The sequence below is a fragment of the Carassius auratus genome, chromosome 20 (assembly GCF_003368295.1).
Source record: "Carassius auratus strain Wakin chromosome 20, ASM336829v1, whole genome shotgun sequence".
Lineage (NCBI taxonomy): Eukaryota > Metazoa > Chordata > Actinopteri > Cypriniformes > Cyprinidae > Carassius > Carassius auratus.
This window is the reverse complement of record NC_039262.1, coordinates 8,152,970-8,174,927: the sequence shown is the minus strand read 5'-3', so window position 1 is coordinate 8,174,927 and position 21,958 is coordinate 8,152,970. Positions and strand designations below refer to the sequence as shown.

The 21,958-nt window shown below is 36.7% G+C and overlaps 1 protein-coding gene across 5 annotated transcripts in view; it reads right to left on the bottom strand.

Moving 5' to 3' along the window:
• Nucleotides 1–1,605: 1,605 nt before the first annotated feature.
• Nucleotides 1,606–21,958, bottom strand: part of stxbp5a (syntaxin binding protein 5a (tomosyn)) — a 68,462-nt gene continuing 48,109 nt past the window's right edge. Inside the window, exons 9-27 of one of the 5 annotated variants that reach the window (XM_026290815.1) lie at nucleotides 21,785–21,863; nucleotides 21,167–21,321; nucleotides 19,429–19,501; nucleotides 19,172–19,319; nucleotides 18,431–18,498; nucleotides 17,916–17,956; nucleotides 15,688–15,908; nucleotides 14,441–14,625; nucleotides 13,546–13,671; nucleotides 12,668–12,819; nucleotides 12,084–12,146; nucleotides 9,758–9,805; nucleotides 8,303–8,353; nucleotides 5,889–6,170; nucleotides 4,750–5,119; nucleotides 3,902–4,067; nucleotides 3,696–3,807; nucleotides 2,218–2,438; nucleotides 1,606–2,073 (exon numbers count right to left, since the gene is read on the bottom strand). In XM_026290815.1, coding sequence (XP_026146600.1) covers nucleotides 2,032–2,073; nucleotides 2,218–2,438; nucleotides 3,696–3,807; nucleotides 3,902–4,067; nucleotides 4,750–5,119; nucleotides 5,889–6,170; nucleotides 8,303–8,353; nucleotides 9,758–9,805; nucleotides 12,084–12,146; nucleotides 12,668–12,819; nucleotides 13,546–13,671; nucleotides 14,441–14,625; nucleotides 15,688–15,908; nucleotides 17,916–17,956; nucleotides 18,431–18,498; nucleotides 19,172–19,319; nucleotides 19,429–19,501; nucleotides 21,167–21,321; nucleotides 21,785–21,863 — 2,603 coding nt within the window. In that variant the 3' untranslated portion in view covers nucleotides 1,606–2,031. The remainder of the gene's footprint in view (nucleotides 2,074–2,217; nucleotides 2,439–3,695; nucleotides 3,808–3,901; nucleotides 4,068–4,749; nucleotides 5,120–5,888; nucleotides 6,171–8,302; nucleotides 8,354–9,757; nucleotides 9,806–12,083; nucleotides 12,147–12,667; nucleotides 12,820–13,545; nucleotides 13,672–14,440; nucleotides 14,626–15,687; nucleotides 15,909–17,915; nucleotides 17,957–18,430; nucleotides 18,499–19,171; nucleotides 19,320–19,428; nucleotides 19,502–21,166; nucleotides 21,322–21,784; nucleotides 21,864–21,958) is intronic. The other 4 variants (XM_026290816.1, XM_026290818.1, XM_026290817.1 and 1 more) reach the window with 4 other exon arrangements.

Sequence of the window (21,958 nt, the reverse complement as noted above, 5' to 3'; positions counted from 1 at the left end):
GAAAGGCAGACTAGCACAGCGCCAAAAACATCAGAACAGTCCTCAACACGGAAACTGGTGAAATATGCAGTGGTACTCCAGACACAAACAACTGTCGAACACAGTCAGTGGAATACAGAACTCAATGAAAGAAAATCTTTGGCGTTTGAAAAGATATGGCAACTGTCTTGGGCTCAATTTATGCTCCCAGATTGTCGAACTACTTCTTTCATTCACAGAATGGCAAAAAACTTTGGGCAGAGAGGCAAGTGAGCATCAGTATCTGGAACAACAATGGATCATGTGATGAATGCAACATATATAGCAGCATTTCTTGCAAACCACTAATAAATATAATGGCACTAAAATGTGGTTTCAAGGGAGAAATGGGACAAGAAAGACGTTAGCCGTACAATTTTTATTTTTGTATTTAATGTTGCTAAATTCTAGTTTTCTGGTTTGGAATGTACACCTAACACTCATTGTAGTTGTTTTCACAGATGGAGATGATCTTGAAGTACGTTCTGTGCCACTGCATCACATATGGAGCACCAGTGTGGAACCAGATAGAAACATGTTATCCTGACATTCAGAACTACAATGAATATTGTTTCCAAGTCAGTGAAAGCGTTCCACCCTAAGATTAGAGCTGGAAAACTGCTTCAAATTCCCAGGTATGAAAAGAGCCGTTTCCAAGAGTACAGTAAGTGCTTTTTATTTGACAAATGAAATGTGGACCAAAATATTTACTACAGTACAATCTCTACATGTTCAACTAAAGCATCTATATTAAATCTACGTATGCATTATGCAGGAATGAGAAAGTTGGTCTAATGGACCAAATCAAGTCCCAGAGTCAACGCCGAAAAGACTGTGATGTCATTTTTGATATCACAACAGATATTCTAGCTGTTGAGGTCTATATGGCTGTCTACCCAAAAAAAACATGGATAACTTTAAACCTTAAATTTGCCTACTTTCTTTCACAACGCAGTCCAGACCAGATATTTTCTGTGCGAAGTTTCATTGAAAGTTTAAACATCTGTATAATGTATCACATGAAAATACCATCTTTAAATCACTTATGGTTGGTTTATAAATAGTTATTTCATAATTCATTCATTTACCACATAGATCTGTCGTTTAAATCTCAGGATCCTGTCAACTTATTATAAACCCTCTAGATGGTACTTTAATGTAAAGCATTATTGTAGTGATATTCACAATAATTCCATACAGATATCACCCAAAAAGCATTGTATATTTAATAAGACATACCGTTGATTTAACAAAATAATTTCTAGTTTTTTGCCAAATTAATAAAAATAAATAAATAATCAGATTACAGAATTATACTGAGTAATTTCTTGGAGAAGGGAGATGTTTTCTGTTCTTCTGAAAGGTTTGACTCCTCCGTGTTATGACATCATTTCCTGTGAACGGAGCTCTTTCCGTACTTCACCTGGTGTCTTTGTATTTCAGTTTTCCTTGACAGTCAATAGCGAATATGGCATTTTTACAGAGATTTATATAGTATTATATATATATATATATATATATATATATATATTTATATATATATATATATATATATATATATATATATATATATATATATGCTTTTTTATGTTTTTTGTTTTAGTTTTTGTATTTTTTGTTTAGTCTGTCTGTCTTTTTTGACTACTTACTGCTCTCCGATGAGGGAGGCAGGATGTGATTTGCAAAAAACAACAGCACAAAAACAATTTAAAGACTGAGAGAAGAAATGGAATTCCAGGGCATGCAAAGCCCAGCCGCCATGTTATTAAACAAACAAACAAAAACTGAAGAGTGGACGCCATCATGGTATGGTACTCCTCAGATTTGGGCCACTCTCAGTCTGTGCCACAGTTCTGTAAGCAGACTGTATTTAATATTGTGCTAGGTAAGAGCGAGGGATCCCACTGGTCCAGCAGAGGAGAGATAAAGATGGGACTGAGAGAAGGATTACAGATGAACTAGGCTGTGTAGAAGAGCTCCTGAGTCCCTTTGGGCTCTGCTGTTTTGCGGAAATCAGAACTGGTACCATTTTTTATCCTTACACTTTAACATCATCTGCAAAAGGGAGTAAAAAGACGATCAAAATTAGAGACACCAGCTGCACTGCCACAATGATTATAATGTACATTAAATGAAATGTTTATCTATTTTTACGAAGTGATTCATCTGTTATTGGCGTCAGCTGTGGTAATGCTGTACCTCATGAGCGTGTTTGGAGAATGTGTCAGCGCTGGCCATCATGGCTGCCGTCCGCTCTTCCACCTCGCTCAGTTTTTGCCCTCTCTCGTCCAACGCTATCCGAGCTCGAGCGAGATCGCCCACAATGCCTGACGCTGCCCCCTTCATGCCTTCTAAACCCCCAGGACCTGGAATGTGCTGAGCGAGACTGCGTGGTGCTTTTCCGGCTCCTGACTCGCCGACTGAAAAACAAATAGAGAAGCAGTGTGTGAAAAGAAGAGGAGGAAAGAATGCTGCAAATGAGTAGCACAAATTAGCTCTGGCTTATGACAACATAGTGAAGATGCCATTTTTAAGAGCAGAACTTAGATGAACTTTAGATGGCAAAGAGGCACAGGAAACAGCTAGGCTAGATGACTAGTTGTCACCAGTGTTATTTTTGCATTATATATAGTGTTAAAAAAAAAAAATCTATATATATATAATATTTAATTTTTATAATATATATATATATTTTTTTGTCATGTGCTTGGGTATTTTGTTATGTCCTTTTGTCATATTTATTAAATTTACTTAATAATAAAAAAAATAAATAAAAAAAAAAATAAAAAAAAAAAATATATATATATATATATATATATATAAAATAAAATATATATATATTATTAAATTTTTTTTTAACACTTTACTTGAAGCCTTTATGTGTAATGCATTATAAAAGTAGTTATAATGCATTAATTATGCCTTGTAATGCACCTAATAAATGCACTGTACAATCTCAATTAATTGTTACACTACGCATTTTAAATCCAGTTATTGTAATTATTTACAACAAGATATTCCCTCTGGTTTAACAGACAAGGTTTAAACATAATCCCAGACTAAAATCTAAGTCTGAGCTGTTTCACCTGAAAGAAACATGCTCTGACTGATCTTAAAATATATAAGCATTAATTTATTATTTAAAAGTTTTAAATCAATTTATTTTTTAATTAACAAAAAGCATTTTATATTTCAAGCTCAAAAAATAACAACATTAGTAATAGGTTTTTGTCAAAATTCTATCTCAAAACATAATTATGTTTCAAACACATAATTTTTCTATGTTGGATTCAAATGCCTTATTCAAACCATGTTATATCTGAATAATCTGTAAACTATTTAATATAATGATATTTTTGTAATAGGTGTTGGGTAAACAAGTAAACACCATGCGCAATAAAATACACTGGCATACGTACCAATTATTTTATATTTTGATTTCACACAACATTTATTGTGACTGGGAAATAATTTGTACCTATTGAGAATCTGACTTTATAATTTAATCTACCCTGAAAAATATATTTACTGAAGTAAAAAGTGTGCCAGCTATCTCCAGACTCCCCACATCTAAATGTTCATCTTTCTGTTCGTGTTCTACATTCTTACTATATCATTCTTGCGGATATACTTTAGGCATTTAAGGGTAAAATGCAGATAATGAAAAAATAACTCACAGAGCTCTTCTCTGTCTAGAGACTGCGCTCCTCCTCCGAACAGACCCTTAAAGAATCCCCTGTTAGGAGCTTCAGGCGTCTCCACCGGAGTAAACAGCTCACCAAGCATCTCCTGTAACACAGTTAAATCGTCATCATCATCATCATCTTCAATGATGTCATAAATACTGTGCAACAGAAGGGTCTAGAAGAACAGTTTTGCTCACCTGTAAGTTCTCGCAGACCTCCTGGCTGTAGGTGATCCTCTGGATCTCAGTAGGGGAAGTCAGGTACAAGGCCTGGCCGAGGTTGGTGAAGCAAAACGTTCTCGCTATCCGCATATCTGTCAGGGGTAGGTAATTTACATCCAGCAGTGGCCTCAACCCTGGCAGACTGAAACAGCATGACACAGTGAGACATTTCTTCAGCTCTGGGATTTCTCACCTCCTCTATTATTCAAGAGCTGCAATGCTGAGACTGTGGCAGTGCTGATTTTGTCCTTCAAAATGTGCCTTTAAATTACAGGAAACAAACATTAAGGACATTTGTAGATGATATCTGCAGTAATGCCCCCAAGGTCTTCATGTTGGATGGTTAACTTTGACCTTCCTACTGACAAACACACAGATGTTTGTCTGCCTTTCTGTCCTCTGAAGATTTATAAGCCAAAGCGATTCAGAGAGCAATACAGTGATTAGATATGTGTTGCAGTAGCAACAGGCCCCCTGGCTCTGACTTTGCTGAACAGTGGAGCAAGACGACAATATTGTATACTAAAAATAGAATTATTTCCAAATTTACTGCATGTGTTACAGTATATCAGTATCAGGCTACAAACAATTCCTCACATCACTGAAACAATAACCAGGCAGTCTGCAGATAAACAAAGCTTTAAAGGTTGACTGAGTTGGGATTTTTTTTAGCATTCAATATACTGTATTTGTTGTTTACGTCATATCAATTCTACACACTTTTAAAAGGACATCACAGTTGCTAGTGATTTTTTTTATTTATTTTAAATGAATGCATTTAAATCAACCCTCATCTGGCTTATGTTAAGGGCATCTTCTCTCACCTGAGGGTCATGATGTGTCCATTGGCACAGAAGCAGGCCACACAAATGCCAGTGTTTATCTGTACCACATCTGCCCGCAGCACAAAAGATGTTTCGGTGATGTTGTGTTTAAATACGCAGGTCTGAGAGGGCAGGGATATGACTTTGGCCTGTTTCTCAGAGCACAGCACAGCATATTGGTTTTCATTCAGCTCCTGGGATGTGGATGGGGAGACAGACACCGGCCGTCTCTTACGGACCTTGTCCCGCTCCTCTCCGTTGGCAGGGGCATTGGGTTCATACCATGGCTCAAAAGCAGAAGGGAAGAGAGACCCTGTAGAATCTAGGAAAGCCATGCGGAGAATGCTGCCCTTCAACCTGACAAGAGTTCCTGTACAGAGAGGGTTGAGATGTCAGAGTCAAACAAATTAGCCTTCAAATTAAAGGAATAGTTGATCCAAAGAAAAATGCAACCAAGATGTAGATGACTTTGTTACTTCACTAGAACAGATTTAGAGAAATTTAGCATTACATCACTTTCTCACCAATGAATCCTCTGCAGTGAATGGCTGCCGTCAGAATGAGAGTTCAAACAGATGATAAAACCATCACAATAATCCACAAGACCATAATTAAAGTGCTTTCACTTTAAACCTTTGCTTCTGGCCAAAACATGAGTCCATAAACCATAACTCTTCCTCCAGAGAAAAGGTCAACTTGTCTGAATCAGGAGAGAAATATCCACAGATCAAGAAGTGAAAACAGTTGTACACTAATAAATCAACTTATTTTGTTATGCGAAGACAACAGAGGATGGACTTCTTTTTCCTTTTTTTTTACATTATGATTGTGTTTGAAGTGACAGTTAATTTATTATAAACACACAGCTTTTTGCTTTATAAGGCATTAACCGATGGACTGAAGTTGTGTGATTACTTGTAGATTACTGTGAGGTTTTTATAAACTGTCTGGAATCTCATTCTGACGGCACCCATTCACTGCAGAGCATCCATTGGTGAGCAAGCAATGTACAGTAATGCTAAATTTCTCCAAACCTGTTTAGATGAAGGAACAAACTCTTCTACATCTTGGGCTACTTTTCCAGTAATTTTTCATTTATGGATGAACTTTTCCTTTAAACCTCTAATGTGCTAACTTACCACAAGGGGAGACAATGACTGGTTGCAGAAGCCTCTGCTCTCCAGCAGGGGGCATGTTGAGGGAAATTGCCAGGACTGTGCCCAAGGACGTGCCAACCCACAGACTAGGTGTAAGTCCGCCATCTGCTTTACGGTTGTATGTCTCACAGAAATAGAAAGATGTGACGGCCTCTCGTGCTTCCTTGTCAATACTGGTCACACTGGAGCTCCGTGAGCGGCTGAAGGAGTTGTCCCTGTTGTCTAGGGGTATAGAACCCCGCGGGGGACATACAGAGAGTAGGACAGTAGAAAGTAAAACACAAAAAAGTAAAGCCCCCACTCTGAGATGACAGCCAACAGATTAACAGATTACTTTCAGCCTCTTCGTCTTGAGCAGAATAAAGATCTAAATAAGCACTTTGTGATCATGGTTTATGCACAAGTTAAAACAATACCATTCAGTGTCGAGAAAATGACCTTTGATGTGGGAAATGAGGCAGTCTCTCCAGTGTGATGGAAATAAATGGTATTCCCAAGATTGGAATGACCAGATGCCCTATTTTCCTGGAACACTTACATATTTTAGACCCTTTTACCCAACCTAATTTATTTGAATATTGGTCCATCTTCTAAAATAAATTAGAAGACTATCTTCTAAAGTAAATTAGAAGACCATCTTTAAAATAAATCTGGGGTAAAATAAGGGGTCTGAAAATGGGACTATTCTGGGAAAAACTAGACGTCTGGTCATCCTATCCAAGGTGTGTACAGTCTAGAAATTAAATACAAACAAATAAATAAAAATAATGGAAGAATGTGACAGAGAATGAAATTGTAGTGTCCATTATTATGACATAATATGTGACTGTGGACCACAAAACCAGCTTTCCATTGATGTATGGTTTGTTAGGATAGGACAATATTTGGCAGAGATACAACTATTTGATAATCTGAATTCTGAGGGTGCGGGAAAAAAAAATTTGAATACTGAGAAAACCACCTTTAAAGTTGTAAAGTTCTTAGCAATGCATATTACTAATCAAAAATTAAGTTTTAATATATTTAAAGTAGGAAATTTACAAAATATCTTCATGGAAAATGATCTTAACTTAATATCCTAATGATTTTTAGCATAGAGAAAAAAATTTTTTTGGCTACTGCTACAAATATACCCCAGCGACTTAAGACTGGTTTTGTGGTCCAGGGTCACAAATCCTACTCATTTATAACCTATGCTATTGTTCAAAATTTTCACATTTAAGTTTGTGTCTTAAGCTCAACTTGGCTCCAGAAATACAGCTAAATCAATTCTATTGTGAAATAATTTAAAAAGTATGTTTTCTATTTTAATCATTTAAAATTTGCTTTACTTAATTTTTGTGATGTAAGCTAAATTTTAAGCAGCTATTACGTCAGTCTTCAATGAGTTGCTGTCCAATTTTAAATTTGCCTGTTTTAATATAGTATATAGTATAATACTTCCATAAAGAGGCACTTAAGGATAATTACATTTTAAAAGAGACATGGTCATTGTATAATTGTACCGTCTACACAAACAATTTTGTGCTTGAACCCCAATTATGGTTATATTTCTTAATATTATCAGTGCTGAAAAAAGTTGTTCTGCTTAATATTTTTGTGAAAACTATCATTATAAATGTCATTTTTGATTATTAAATGCAATTAAATGCATCCTTGATGAAAAAATTTTTTTTTAGAAAGAAAATAAATTAATGATCCCAAACATTTGAACAATTGTATACATTTAAAGTTTCCTTATTCAAAACAAATAACTGATATCCTGTAGAAGTTTATATATGGCATTGATATGCGAGGGGACAATCTTTACAATCTTTTTTTTTTATTATTATTATCTTTACATAAAACTACTCCTCTGTTTTCCATTTCAAATCAGTGCAATTCCAGAAAAGTACTCCTTAAGGGAATTCCCTTAAAAACACTCGTGCTGGAAAGTGATGACCGAACTGAATCTTATACTGAATTAATATACCAGCAAATGCTGAACTGGCAAATGCTGACTTGTGTTATTCAGGATAAAGTTAGAAAGACTGACAGAGGACCATGAGTACATGAAAATGAAGCAGTGGTTTTGCCCATGCTTACATGTACCATTTATGAAACACTCAAAAACACTGCTTTTGATAAACCAGTCATGACCCATATGTATGTCAGACACACAAATCAATACAAAAGAAAATCAGCTTCAAATGGACTTTTCTTTCATAACACATTTCAATCCCAGAAACTCGGTATAAACTCTGAAAGTTCGGGAATTCTGAAGAAACCATATTCTTGGGCTAACTGACATGTGATGTTCAAAGCTAATGGGCATGTGGACTCTCCAGTTTCTGATAATGTGCTGATGGACTCCACATTCAAAAGCTGTGTAGCATGAACACAAAGTCGAGGCTTACCCAAGTCTGGCTTTAGCTCAGTAGGCAAGCTTAATTTCCGTGACATCTTTGCTGGAAAAAAGAGAACACCTCTCTTTACAAACACATTGAAGCCTCAGTAAAAGCCATGCAATTCTTGAACGGGTTGTGCTGGAGAAAACACCAAGACAACATAGCTAAAGGGTTTTTTAATCATCCCGAGGGACACAAATGCTTCAAACAGGACAAAGGAGACACTGCAATATTTTTCAGCGAGTCGGAGACAAACATGCTGCTGGACAAACAGTACTGGGATGTAAATGGGTGTAATTTGGTCACACAAAGCCCTGAAAGGAAAAGAATTAACATCAGAACAGACAAAACAATCATTCTCAGCAGCCCATGCCACAAGCATGCACCACATAGGAGAATACAAACTAGACATTATGGCTTATATGGATGAGTTCGTACATTTTGTATAATATATGTATACCCTTGCGGCTTAGGCATACTGTATGTTGACTTATCTGTTATCTTTCATAAATAAACTAGCAGAGAACACGTGACCTTGTTTTGTTAGCAAAAATATCTAAACATTCTTAAAACAAGATAAATGTACTTGAGAGACAAAACTGAATTAGAACATTTTGTTTGTATTTTATTACTATTTTCCAGTGTACGTTACAGTTTTAGATATATTTTTATTAGATTTTTTTTACAATGTTTATGTTCGTTGATTAACTGAATACAAATTAAATTAATGATAGCGCTATTTAGTTTATAGTATTTTTGTTTTATATATCTTGAAAAGTTTTGCTTCTCAATTAAATGCATTTATTTCCTTTTAAAGATGCTAAGATATTTTAAGTGGACAAAATTGTGATTTAAAGTGTTTCTTGTTTTGTTTTGTTTTTCAGTGGTAATGAGCTCAGCAGTCAAAAAAAAACAACAACAACAACAAAAAATTCATTAAGAGAGCAACAAAACAAAAACAGGTTTCACAGCTTTATATAAGAAGTTTATATAAGAACAACTAAAGAAACCTAAATGGACAAATACCTAAAACTACATGTTCTGTTTCCTAATAGTACTCCACAAAAAAAAAGCATACATAAGTGAATACCACTGCTGGATGCAATCAATCTAAATAAATGTGTATTGTTCAAAATCCTGTGCAGAGATGTACGGACATAAAAGAGACATGAAGTACAGGAAGACGACAAACCCAAAACCTTCATTCCTACAGACAGACAATTATAGGACGTAGCCATCGGTGTGGCCAAAGAGAAACGCCTCAAGCAAATCACCACAAGCACATTTCACCATGTCACATGCGTGCTACATGAACGTAGCATGCAGAGGGAATTTCCATCAGGGTTATTCAAGTAACTATTTCTGAGAACAGCTGCTTCCTCTGTTTTGTTCACACATAGAGACAGAGACAGTGTGGCTGAACAAAACCAGTGGAACCTCTTCTACACCGTCATCCAACCTTACCTCCTCTCCCTCCTCCATTGTAGAATTGCTGATGGTTTGACATAAAGACTTTTTGGGAGGAAGTAAAGCATATGAGCAGTTAGAGATATTTAGGTTTTTTCGCGAGCAACATACAGCGCAACGTGAAAGATTATGTATCGACCCGGGTTGGTTTTGTTTGTTGTGCGTTTGGTTTGGCTTTCTGTGGCAGTTGCAATCATTTGTTCTGTATCTGCCCATGTCGTGGTGTTACCGCTAGTGTATTTGCACAATAATTACAGCGACCTTCAGTCAATATTTGATCAAACCACTTGCTGAGAGAATGGCTGCAGAGGTCTGTGCTCCAACTGGAAATACATTCTCATTCTGCTCTGACCTTTCGGAGCAAATCTTGTCTCTATTTTGAGATCTGCCCCGCTCTCCGAGTGTGAATGTCACGCTCTTTCTAGAAGGAGTTTTTTTTGGTTGTATGCAGCTTATCAAGCCACCTTCAGCTGCGCTAAATGAACTAAAGAAAGAGAATGCAAATGCTTTAAGATTACCTTGTCCTATCTGTGTTTTAACCTTGAATATTTTAGCATTTTATATTTGCATTCTATCCACAAAAACAATGCAAATTTGAATAATGATGGCTAAATAATGTTCTTTTTTCCCGCCCCAGAGGAAGACGTGATATTATAGCAAAGGTTAAGAATCTGGAGGAAAAAAAAAAGCATCCCTGGGAAAGTGTTATTTGCATAACATGAATCTAAAACATAAAAGTAAAACCTTTATGTGACACATCTGGGATTAATTATTTGGTTAGACAATTCAGTGACAGTATCTGAAAGCAATCAATACCTTATTAACCACAGTCTAAAGGAACTCTCAACTAAGAGTGCTGTGCTTTACAGTGCATTTACAAGCTTTGGTTGTCTAGTAAATTTAGATTTAATGTGTCCTTTTCGCCCACAGAAACAACTGAGTCTTGCTCAGAGTCTAAGCAGCTGCTACGTTTTTGACTCATTTGCACATATAATTTCAGACACCACTTCCTAACAATTCATCCAGTGTGGTCTTTATGATTGCTGTGGATGTTTACTTTAGCAGATGCTTTGAAACAGAGACCGTTTTGCTGAAGGGCACAATGGTGCTGCTCCTCAGGTCATGAATCACCCCTTCAGGGGTTTGAACCTATGACTTGCTTCTAGCCCAGATGTTTAACCACTATTCTCCCATCAGGCGCGAGCAAGCTGTCACGATGTCAGTCACCATTACCATTCATCACACTGCCAGCCTTCATCAGTCATCTGTGACCTTTGTGAACTTTTGTTCTCCTCCACAGACACATGCACAAAGTTTTAGGATGTTACGTAAGGTGTACCGTTAACACTGCCAACTATTTCAGCAGAGTGTTGTTTAATACTGAGAGAATAACAAAATAAATCCACACATGTGTATACATGATTTTTGATTAATTAGTGATGAATCTTAAAAGAAGCACTCAAAAAATCATTATGTACTCACCCTCATGTTGTAAACATAATTCAGGCTGGTTTTGTGAAATGGATCAATTAAGTTAATGAAAACTCATGAAGGGATGTCAAGATTTTCAGTAAATAATTTCAATGTTGATTTGAGCCCCACACAAAACTACTGTAAGGCTTCAGAAAACCTGACATACACTGTTCAAAAGGTTTAAGGGTCCGTTTTATTATTTAAAAATATTTCAAATATTTTTAAAGAAGTCTCCACATGGCTGTATTTATTTGATTAAAAAAAATAGAACAGTTTCCCGATAATTTTTTGAAATATTTTGTTTACGTTTAAAATAACTGTTTTATATTTTAACAAATTTAAAAATGCAATTACTGAGATGGAAAAGCTGAATTTTCAGCAGCCATTACTTCAGTCTTCAACATCACATGACCCTTTAAAAATAAATCTAATATGCCTATTTGATGCTTAAGTAACATTTCTTATTATTGTCAGCGGAAAATAGAAATCGTCTGTAACAATGTAACTGTCACTTCTGATAAATTGAGTGCATCATTGCTGAAAAAAAATTTTTTAATTCTCACTGACCCCAAACCTTTGACCAGCAGTGTAGGGTTGTAGTTCTTTTCCAAGAAGAAATCTAGTCAATGCTGGTTTCAAACAACATGACAATGAGTAAATAATGACATCATTTTCATTTTTAGGTGAACTATCCCTGTAGTCCTGTGCAGAGGAATCGGTTGAAATGCTAAAATGCCCCCCTGTGGAGCTCATATCATCTGTGTTTCAGCAGACTCCAGTGTCAGGACTAATCAGTATGATGGTGGCAGGAGGCAGTATGGATTGTATCATGCTCCGAGGGGTGTTTTACCTGAGGTGGGGGATTTGCAGCGATCCTCTGAGGTGGCTGAGCCCTCGTTAATGTCACAAAGCCCTGTTGAGAAGAAGAGAAACATGATCGTCACACTATAGAAAACGTGTAAAGTGTGCTAGTATCCGCTACCTTGTGTAAAAGTAGTCTAAGATGTATTTTAGACAGTACAACTGCCTATACACATTAGTGTGAGGTGCAGTGTGTAGCCTTTGCTCTGATCTTGGAGTTGAGAGGCAGATGGGCAGACAGGAGCTGAACCCAGCTGCTCTGATCAGCACTCTCCCTGTGCGCATATCCGACAGATCCCAGCCCCCCGCTAAATATCACTCATTACCCCCGCACATACACACCAGATAATCTAACAACCAATCCATTGCCAAGTCCCAGCAATCATCTCTTCCTTACTAGCATGTGTTTAGCTGCAATTGTGCCATCCACCAGGAGGGGACACACTGTTGTATCCCCTCGTTGCACAGCTGCATGTCCTGCCAATGATGTGCTGTTAAAAAAAGGCTCACTGCGTTCATATATATGTGCTGTGTCTATTATAGATGAAAAATATGTTTGTGTGCATATCAGACCTCCAGAAGGCTGTCGGCTCTTGCGGGGAGATCGCAGTTGTCTCTGATACGGATCATTAGAGCCGTACAATTCCACAGTTCCCAGATTCAACAGAACAGTCTTCTGTAAGTAATCCACTACTGCCAGGCCATTGCTATTGCCAAAGACCACCCTATGTTACACACAAACACAAAAGACAGCGAGTGCTTTGTCAACAAATTCGAAGGATTTTTGGTTTATGCTGGTTTAGTGCTGGTATAGTGATTATTAGATCAAATTAATATAATTTATGCACACAATGATTTATCATTTGTACACATATTCAAAAGTTACAGTAAAGACATTTTATTCTATCCACTTTATTCTATATTACTTCCTATTTTGAATTCTGAGGGGGAAAAATGGTTTATACTGGTATGGTAATACCTTAATAATGCCAAATCAGCATATTAGAATGATTTCTGAAGAATCATGTGACAATGAAGATTGGAGTAAGCAATTTATAAAAAAATAATAATAATAATGTATTGTATTACTGTATAATACTGTAATATTAACTGTATTTTCGATCAAATAAATGCACAGATGGTAAGCATTTGTAACTTTCTTCAAAAACGTTACAAAATACAGACCCCAAACTTTGAAGGATTGTGTATGCCAAGTTTTATTAAGCCTTACAATAATTTTGTGTGAGGAACAAACCAAAATAGGTGTTGCTATTTATTGAAAATATTGATATATGTATTAAAATGTATGTTAATATTGTAAAATATTTTAATATAACTAAAGAACTAAGCAAATATTGTGCTTTCATAAACACTCCTGACAGTCTGCTGCATGTTCCGAGCCACCTGACAAAAAAATTTAAAACAAGTCTTCAAATATTCAAGTAACTCACAAGCCATAGCTGGAGTTGATGGCCAAGCTGCTGATCTGCTGGGGTGGCTCTCCACTGACCCACACCAGCTGTACCACCAGCTCCACCTGATACCCTGGAGACTGCTTCAGAGGACTGCTGCGCACCCTGAGGGAATGACAGAGAGAGGACATGCGAAAAATGATTTCCTCTATAATGTCATATATTACATACTGAGAATGGGCATGAGTACCCTAGCACTTGAACGTGTCATGCTTAATCATAAAAACTAGCAAAATCTTTTAACAACTACACAAAGATGTGCCAAAAAGGGGCCTCACGGTGCACCTTTGTTGTCTGATTGTCAGACAACAATTTGCGTCAATTCTGTGAACACTAACTTTCAGTCAGTGGCAACTACAGTACATCCCTCAAGGCTCTGTTTGGAAACAGGGTGCAGCTGAATGGAACAGAACACAGAATTCCTAAAATGGGTTTGTAAAAGCTAAGAACTATTTTCAACTTGACACTTAAATGTGGTGCAAGTTATCCGTTGGGTTCTCAAAAATCAAATAAACTGATCAAGTGAAGTCCTTAGTAAGACAGGTGTTTTCAATCCAGTAAACACAAGATGCTCTTTGGATCATTGCTGGATCATTTAGTCATCAGGCTTTAAAATTCCTGCATTTAGCAGATGCTTTTATCCAAAGTGAATTACAGTGCATTCAGGCTATCAATTTTTACATATGTGTTTCCGGGGAATCGAACCCTCAACATATTTGTAATCAAAATGTTCTACCGACAATATCATTTGCTTTAGAAAAAAAAACATCTAAATGTAAAAAAAAAAGTAAAATAAAGGCATTTATACGAGTATGCTCAGACTTTTGGATTCCCTGTTATGTGTATTAAAATACAACTTGCAAAGCAGAATTACTTGAGGCAGGGTATGTTGTCTCGGATCCCATCTGATGAGTTGCTGCTAGTGGAGGTGTGTGTCTGTGGGGCGGCGGTTTGTGGACTGGGGGAGGTGCTTGGTGTGAGAGGAGCTGGTGTCTGATCTCCTCCCCCTTCTGGAGACTCCAGATCATTCAGCTCATACTGTAACCTGACCTCCAGTAACTGTAAAACCCACACACACATGTACACAGGTCATTGACACTATTGTGCTTGAGAACAGACGTGTATGAATCAGCTAAACACACTGAGTTAATTGATCCCCATTGGTGTCGCTATTCTTAATATGAGACACACTAATTGGCGTGCGTGTCTCTTCCAAGTGTGTGTTTCTATGTGTGTGAGAGTCACGGGACTGAAGGTGCTAATAGGCTTAATTTGCCCTCATTATACAGAAGTGTGAACGTTCTGTCAGCAGACGATGGTAACACTAATGGTTTTCCAACATTTGCTCTGAGCATGCGCCTCTGTTCACCAATGAGTTCGGGTCCTGTGCCTGAAATTCATATGTCCCCAATATGACTGTATTCGAACATTTGATTAATTATTATCCTGTTTATATGAGTCATGTATTAATATGTAAATAAGTTGCGTTGATTAAGCATTACTAAAGCACTATTGCTTAATTGCTTCAGTCTACCACATTATATATTTTCCAACAATAAATCATATGGAAATTCGAATTATTCACAGATATATTTTCTAATAGCATTATCATAAGCGCTCATTTATTTATGGGTCACGGAAGCATCAGTATGCAAATGTACAGCTTGCAAAAAACCAGTGAGAGGGCAAAATGAACGCAGTATTAATTATTCAAGCTCAATATACAGCTAGATGTGGAGAACATTAATTAAAACGGCTTTGAAAGGCTTAGGGATTTAGTTAAGCATCTGAGTAACAACTGTTCCTCGGATATCCTTAGTTGGCTCTGTAGACGGCACATACACGTACAAATGCACAAAAACATTCAAGTCACTGAACAACATCCATTTAATGAACAGATTTTATATTATTATTAACGTTATGAGTCATGGCAGTTGTCAGGAAACTAAAATAACTCGAGACAGGGAATGCGAGAGAGAGGCTGAGAGTGTCTATAAGGGCAACATTACTTATTACACCCCAGAAAACAAAGATTTTTTTAAGTGAAGAGAAAAAAAATAATCTTACATAATTCTTACAAAATAATTCTAACATTAAAAAGAAGAAACAACCTATTTTTACCTGCACAACCTCTGTGGTGATTTCTTGTTTGCTGAACCTGTATATGATGACATGGGCAGAGACACCAGCCACACAAAGCATGCGGCTCTCGGGACACCAAGACATCAACTGAATGGCAAATGGGTCTTCATCCACAATCTCCGTGTTGGGTTTCTCCTCCTTACAGCGTGCCTTCTCAAACACCTTAGCTGTCTTCAGCTTGTACAAAACCTGGAGCATTACTGAACACATGGCAAATTGAATTCAAAGGAAAAAGTGAGAGATAATTGTAGTCAACCAGTCGTCAACACAAATGTAGTGATTTTTGTCATATTTTCAACTAACACGACTATAATGTTAATAAAGTTAATCTTCAAAAGCATTAAATTGCTTTAAAAATGTAGTCTTATGTAAATCTCAAAACAAATATACATTTTTTTTCATACTGTACATTACAGTGTTTTGATGTCTAAATTCACCTGTGCCGTTTAAAACTGATTTTAGTTTTTGTGTGTTTTGTTTTGCATTTATTAAATTAGACTAGCACTACATTTAATAATGTCAATTTATTGTTGATCAGCCAAGAACATGAAAACAATTACTGTCTTATTGGTTTCAGACAGAACTTTAATATTGATGCATCCTTATGTTGTATTAATTTGAAGAGGTTTATTTTGCATATTCATTTTACATATTACCAGCAATCTGTACATTATCTGTTTTATTACACAACTACCTTTCATTTAAATGAATAAATGAATCAATGAATGACACAAACGAAATTTAACTTAAATTATTTTAGACATAAATCTAACACACTTTAACTAAATAATAGAATAGGAAATAGGTTGCTTTGGAAAATAAGAAAAAGACCACAACATTTTGAGAATAGACAAATCAGAATCTACAGTAGCAACTTCTAGATTTGTACAATTAATATTTTAGAGAATTAAATGAATGATGGAAAGTGTTTCAATGCCATCAAATGCATAAATGTGTTTTGTCCAATTTTTGAGGACCTTTAATCCACTGACTCCAATTGTTCAGTTCAGCCAAAGCAAAAAAATATTAAATGGCATAAGATTAGACTCTGTCTAAGCAGGATTAAAGAGTCCTGTCCAATTAGCTTTATATTTCATTGGTGAAACAAAATGAGGGCCACTTTGGTTTTAAATTATCTTCTACCACTAAGAAAACTCATTTGAATGTTAAACAAGCAATTTTGTGAAGGGTTTGCAACCTTTGTGGTATTTTTTATATTGCAATATGTCCTTTAGCACCTAGGAGGTACAGGAACAGAGGAAACTGTAGTCTGTCAAGCTCACAGTTTAAGCAAGGTCAAATGGCATGTACAGGTAACACTTCTCTCAGCGGTGCACAAGGTAAGAAAAAGCCTGTGAGATCTGGGGAGATTTTGTGTGACATTATAAGGTCAGTCTCCAGTTGGGTGATAAATCACGGAAAATTGCCTTATTGTTAAGGTAAATTAAGTGTGAAGTCAAGCTATACTCCAACAGTGGTCGGCAGAATCCAGTTTTTAATTAGATATTAAACAGCGTTAGTCAAATGTGATCATAACTGTGGCCAAAGTCCCTTTCAAAGAAAATCAGTTCAAATGATTTGCAATGCCTCCGGGCAGCTATTTCAGGCACGCAGCACCAGCAAAATATCAACTTGAATGGGGAATATCATAATCTAAAAAAAACTGCTTTACCAATTCACATTTAAATAACGTATTTCAAAATGGCAATAACATCTGACATAAACTGACCCATCAATGCAGTTCTCAAATTGCTCACATTGAATGAAAAAAAAGCATGTGTTTTTAGGTTGGTAAAGCCAATGGGCTTGTGCAGTCAGGAAACTGACTCCATCCGCACCAGAGCTTCAGTTTTGCCAATCGGCTCCTCCTGACTAATTCCTGTATGTTGCGTGTTGCACTTGCCATTCACAGTAATATGATTGAACTATTTTGATCCACAGTCTTTGCAGTCGCCAAAATAGCAGTGTATCTCACTAGCAATACCAAGGTCATGGGTTCATGTCCAAGGGATGAAAAATCTGATATACAACTTTTGTTTTTAAATAAATGTGTCTGCCGAGTTCAATATGAAATGCGAATGTGTTTAAAGCAAGTTTATGAGCTTTTAGAAACTACTATACTGCACACATTGTGGTAAATGGAACTATTATACTGCACACAAGCGGTAAATAGGGTGAATGTGAAGCCAGAAAGGCTCGGTACATACTTGCTGAAGCATCCCAGAACTTCACTGAACCATCTGCATGCCTGTATGAAGAGCAGACAATCTTTTATTCCAACTGTCTCATACATTTTCAAACATAAACCCACACAAACTCACTGGCACTTTCCCATTACCACATCTTTTCAAACAAACCACTGAGGTAAGCTAAGTTTCTATGTCAGATAAAAGCTAGTCAAGAGATGAGAGGATTTGTTCTTCCCACAGCTGTCAAACCCACAAAAAAAGCAAAAAAAGCAAGAAAAAGCTTCTGTCATCCCATGGGCGTTACATCAGAAAATGCTTACTTTTTTGTCACAGTTCCCTTTCGCTACCATCTTGTCCTGCTCATTACCCTCTCCTCTGCACTCCTCCTTTTTCTTATACCCTGCCTTCTTCTTTTACTCCATTTAAGTCTTTTTTCACCATCTCTGCCATTTCAGCAGAAATACGAATGGCAAGATAGAACAAAGCATAGACACACATTCACTGACTCACACACAAGTGCACACTGCTCTTACCCAGTTATTATTATTTCAGGGTAGCTTTGTGTGCCCAAGCCCCAGTTTCCGCCACTGATAGGCCATTCCTGTGATGAACAACAGAACCACATAAAAGCACTTAAATCCACGAAAGCTAACCACATAAATCCGACATTTCTCGACATATGAGAATAGAGGTAATTTAGTAGATATAGCCCTGAAGCATGTACACATTCCTGGGAAACTTAATAAAAGGAAATCGGCCAATTTGTACGTTTTAGTAAGCGTACTCTTAATATAATGACTGTGGCATGAACTGGCTGCCACAAAACATTTCTCCAACGTGGGTGGAACTGTTATTAAATGGCAGGGGAGACTCCATAGGAAAGCATTTCCTCACGAGGTGTGGAAGCTGAAGCAGTTTATTCAAAGGTATTCAGAAGGGAGTTGATTCAAAGTGGGCCGTCGGAGTTAACCTGCTCCCTGTGGGAGACAGACCCACAACTTACACACCGCACTCCAGTCTTGGCTGAGAGGTCATGATTTCTTCATACTCATAAATACCCCTTCTGTGTTTCCGACCCACATAGTCTAAGGACACAATGTGCTGCACGGCGGGAGCCTGAAGTCACGCAGGCATAGGGCAATGGGGCGATTCATGAGGGACTGTAATTTAGGCACTCAAAAGCCAAGATGCATGTGTGTAGGCAGGACATTTTGACTTAAAAGACATCATTAACCGATTAGCACCTTTAAATGAGTGTGAACATGCTGTTGTACCTTTTTGCTGTAGCCCTGTCGTTTCTGGCGAGACCCGACAGAGTAAAGTGCAGGTATGAGGTCCACAGGACAATCGGCTAAGTACTCACAACATGTCACAGGAGACTCATGAATCATCATGGGATACGGATTTTCAAAGATAGGGTAACTGAAAAACATCAGATGCCAAAAAATTAAGATTGATACTGTGGTGGTAAAGTGATAGCGTCAAACATGTTAGACACAAATATGATGCAAATGCTGTGGGTGATACGTACCCGTTTTGTGCAAGGTCAATAACAACTAAATCCTTTTCGAGGAGGACCACTACAGCATAGGGTTCCTGAAAATCTGCAGAGAAATGAAAAAAGGATGGGGAAAATAATGAATAAATCGCTGCATATTTAAGTATTTTTTACATATATATGCACATATTTTTACATACCATTTACGACTATTGATTTTTTTAAAAGAAATTAATATTTTAATTTGGAAAAAAGGGAAATTAAATTGACCAAAAGACTTATGTTACCAAAAATTTATATCTTAAATAAATGCTGCTCTTTTGAATTTTCCTAAAATAAAGTTTTCAACATTGATTATGATAAGATACGTATCCTTAGCATAGATCAGCACACTAGACTGATTTCTGAAGGATCACGTGACAATAAAGCCTGGAGTAAAATAGAGGTTGTACATCATCAGAAATAAATTGCTAAATAAAAAATAATATAATAGAAAACAGTTATTTCAAAATTATAATGCTATTTCACAGTACTGTTTTTCATCAAATAAATGCACCCTTGGTGAACATAGTACTCGGGAGTATATGAACATGAGAGAGGCATATGGTACCCATTCTGGCACAAATTTATAATAATGTATGTATCATATTTAAGTGGCCTGATCCATTAAAGTGACTAGAGACGTCACTGCATAAGTTTGAACCTTCTAAATGTCTCAATAATGAGTCAGAACCAAAGATGTGTCACTTCAAATATAGCTTAATCAACATACAGATCCAGACACTGTTATGCAAGCAGCCCATTTCTGCCTCACAGTTTGGCTTGATGCAAACTCTAAACAAAACGGTTAAGCCTTTAATGCAAATATACGAACACAGATGCTTTGTTTAAGCAAGAAAAACTGCATGATTATCTCTAAAAGCAAGGTGAATCACATTTTTTTAATCCAGCACCATGCACAAACTAAAGTATGTGATATGATCAGGGTGTTATGTAAGGGATAAAGTACAGTCAGCTTGTTATTACCTTAAAATAAACTCCAACACAAATCATGGTGACTAAAATGATTTGAGTTATCCTACTCAGATTTTCACTAAGAAAAAAGTCCATAACATAGAAAACATTGTTATGTATACTTGCATAATAAATTTATTAATTTCTTTCAAAAAAGAAAAAGAAAGACCCCAAACTCATATTTTCCTCTCTTTCGTCTTTATATCAGTAATGCTTAAAAGCAATGCTGAAATTTAGCTTAACCGACATTTTAGGGGGAAAAAAAAGTTTGAGTCTGGCCAATCGGAACACCAAGTATTTTAAAGAGCCCATAATAAGTATATTTAATATTCTCTTTTTCACAGCAGCAAATTATTGGCAGACTATTAACAAACTAAAGTCCTATCAGCCTTTGCTACAGCTGCCTGCAGAGAGGAAAGAAAACACTTACTATTCATAAATAGCCACCAAAGTGATAAATTATTCAAATGGCTCTGGCAATAATAAACTAATGCAGTCACAGAACTGGATGTTATGAATAGAGGGAGCTTTAAAAAAAAGTGATGTAAAATGTAATTACTAGGCAGCAGTTCCACTGGGAGAGCTCAAGCTCATCTACAAAAAACATGAAAGAAGAGAACAACCCAACAAAACAAAGCTTCAAATGTCAGCAAAAAAACGAAAAGAGAAGAAGTGGCATGAGATAAAAAGACGGAGAACTTATTGCAACAATATTGGACAGAGCAGGTGCTGTTAATGAGTAAATCGACCTACATACCATTAGGATATGGCGTTTCACACAGGGTGAGGAAATCTACAATGGGATAATCCATCTCCAGTACTGCCGTGCTTTTTCCATGCATTACTGTCAAGCATGGCCGTCGACCAACAGTGTCATACGACAAACCACCAGAAAAGATCATAAACGGATCCCTGTTCAGAACACAAACATATTGAAAGTGAGCTGAAAAGCTGAAAAGTTTGTGCTTGTATTGTTCTCAAATTAGATTATTTGCATAACAATCTGAGTGAGAAGCTGAAATTAATGCCTTTTAAAAAGCCTTTTCCTTTAACAAAAGAGGCACATGGGCTACACAACTTTTGTTTATTTGGTTGTGACCTAGAAATCCTGCAGAATCTTAAGTACTTGTTATTTATTGTAACTTTTTGTTCACTTCCAGGTTTAAATGAGCTTGAAATTACATTTTTATTCCATATTTCAATGTGGTCTCAGACTTTTGGACTCCACATATATGTAAAAACAACATTTAGCTAGAAAAGTTTAACATATGCTTGTTTAGCAGCTTCACCAGCAAAAACCAGCCTGGACCCCCATTCATGATGGTCTAAAATGGTCAGAAAAAACAAAACTGTATTGCTGCATATGTGCACTTACCCTGCTCGTGTGGTCTTGTACTCTACTTTAAGAATGGGTTTGCAAGGCTCTGGCTTTTTTCCATCTTTAGGCTGCTTTCCTGAAACAGTGGCAGAAAAAGAGGTTAGGAAACTCTCGGAATGAGTCCGATTCTGTCTCAAACAGTACAATTGGTGTGGACTTACTAAAGACCCC